The sequence below is a fragment of the Colobus angolensis genome, unplaced genomic scaffold (assembly GCF_000951035.1).
Source record: "Colobus angolensis palliatus isolate OR3802 unplaced genomic scaffold, Cang.pa_1.0 Scaffold21, whole genome shotgun sequence".
Lineage (NCBI taxonomy): Eukaryota > Metazoa > Chordata > Mammalia > Primates > Cercopithecidae > Colobus > Colobus angolensis.
The window spans coordinates 7,339,046-7,340,669 of NW_012115266.1; the positions used below are offsets into that span (position 1 = coordinate 7,339,046).

General features: G+C 51.5%; 1 protein-coding gene across 1 annotated transcript in view; it reads left to right on the forward strand.

The window, feature by feature from the left end:
* The first annotated feature begins 535 nt into the window (after nucleotides 1-535).
* B3GAT3 (beta-1,3-glucuronyltransferase 3) overlaps nucleotides 536-1,624 on the forward strand; it is a 13,481-nt gene continuing 12,392 nt past the window's right edge. The window contains exons 1-2 of the mRNA XM_011942700.1: nucleotides 536-777; nucleotides 1,161-1,335. Coding sequence (XP_011798090.1) covers nucleotides 717-777; nucleotides 1,161-1,335 — 236 coding nt within the window. The 5' untranslated portion in view covers nucleotides 536-716. The remainder of the gene's footprint in view (nucleotides 778-1,160; nucleotides 1,336-1,624) is intronic.

Genomic DNA, 1,624 nt, shown 5'->3' on the forward strand with positions numbered 1-1,624 from the left:
GGCCCGTGGGCGCCCGCCGCCGTGCATCCCGCCCTGGGGATGAACCCCCGGCAAACACCATTCATCCGCTCGACCCTCCGGACAGCTCTGCGGCCGCAGGCGCACTCCCCTCTATAGAACGCACCGCGGCGACCCGCCGCACCTCGGATGAAATCCAGACTCCTTCCCAGAGCCTGCAAGGCCCCGCATGATCCTGCTGCCGTCCGCCTCTCCCAACCCCATTTCCCACCCCTCTCCCTCGCTCTGCTGCAGCCAGACTGGCTTGCTGACAGTTTCTCGAAAACCCCACGCTCATTGCTCTCTCAAGCGCTTAACTTGTTCCCTCTGCTTGGGTCTTTTCTTCCAGCCCTTCCCGGGCTACCTCTTTCTCATCCTTCAGGTCTTAGCTCAAATGTCACCTCCTCAGAGAGGCCTTCCCTGACTACCATAGCTAAAGATACCATTCTTACTCCATTCCCTTTTATTCTCTATCCTGATTATTTTTTTCATGACCCCATCACAGTTTGTAATAATGTTATTAATTTGTTTCTTTGCTTAGTGTCTGCTTCCTCCGCTAAACTGAAAGCTCGATGAGGGCAGGGACTGTGTCTGTTTTGTTCCCTGCTGTATCCTCAGCACCTAAGGCAGTGCCTCCTAGGAAGAGTATTCAATAAATATTTATCCTACAATGGAATCAATGAATTTAACAATGAGTCTTTGGTCACCCAGCCAAGGGAATGGATCGAACCCTGCCCCTTATGCAAAGATTTAGGGACAGTGCCACTGCGTTATCCTCAGGTATTTGAAAGACTATCCTAAAGGGGTTCTATAGTGTAATGGTTAGTTAGCACCTTGGACTCTGAAAAGACTGTCCTGTTTAAGGACATGGGCTTGTTATGAGTCCAGAAGGCAAAATTAGGACCAGCAGATAGAAAAGAGGGAATCAGCTCAATATCCAACGTAAAATTGTAACAATGGAATTTATTAAAGTTGGAGAGGGTCTGCTGCTTGAGGCAGTGAGTTTCCCACACCAGAGGTGTAGAAAAGGCTACTAGGGAAGTCATAAGGGGATACCTGCATTGTCTAGGAATTAATGAGAAGATTATGGCCCTTTGGGATGCTGAACATTCTGTGGTTCTCTGCCCCCATCCTCTTTCCCCATTAATGCTTCCTGGGACCAGGCCAGCCATGTGACTGCCTTCCTCCCCTGCGGGCAGCAGCTGAGCAGCTACGGCAGAAGGATCTGAGGATTTCCCAGCTGCAAGCGGAACTCCGACGGCCACCCCCTGCCCCTGCCCAGCCCCCTGAACCCGAGGCCCTGCCTACTATCTATGTTGTTACCCCCACCTATGCCAGGTATGGGCTCTGGTACACCCAAGAGGTCTGCATTGTCCAATAAGTTGGAGTTGATGATGAGGAGTTTGGGGAGGCACTGGGCTAGTTGTTGTTCCTCAAACTAGGGCATGCCAAAGAGAGGATAAATGAACCACATCTATACTAAAATATCTGTGGGAAAATAGTTCATTTTCAGGCCGGGCGCGGTGGCTCAAGCCTGTAATCCCAGCACTTAGGGAGGCCAAGGCGGGTGGGTCACCTGAGGTCCGGAGTTCGAGACCAGCCTGGCCAACATGGCAAAACCCTGTCT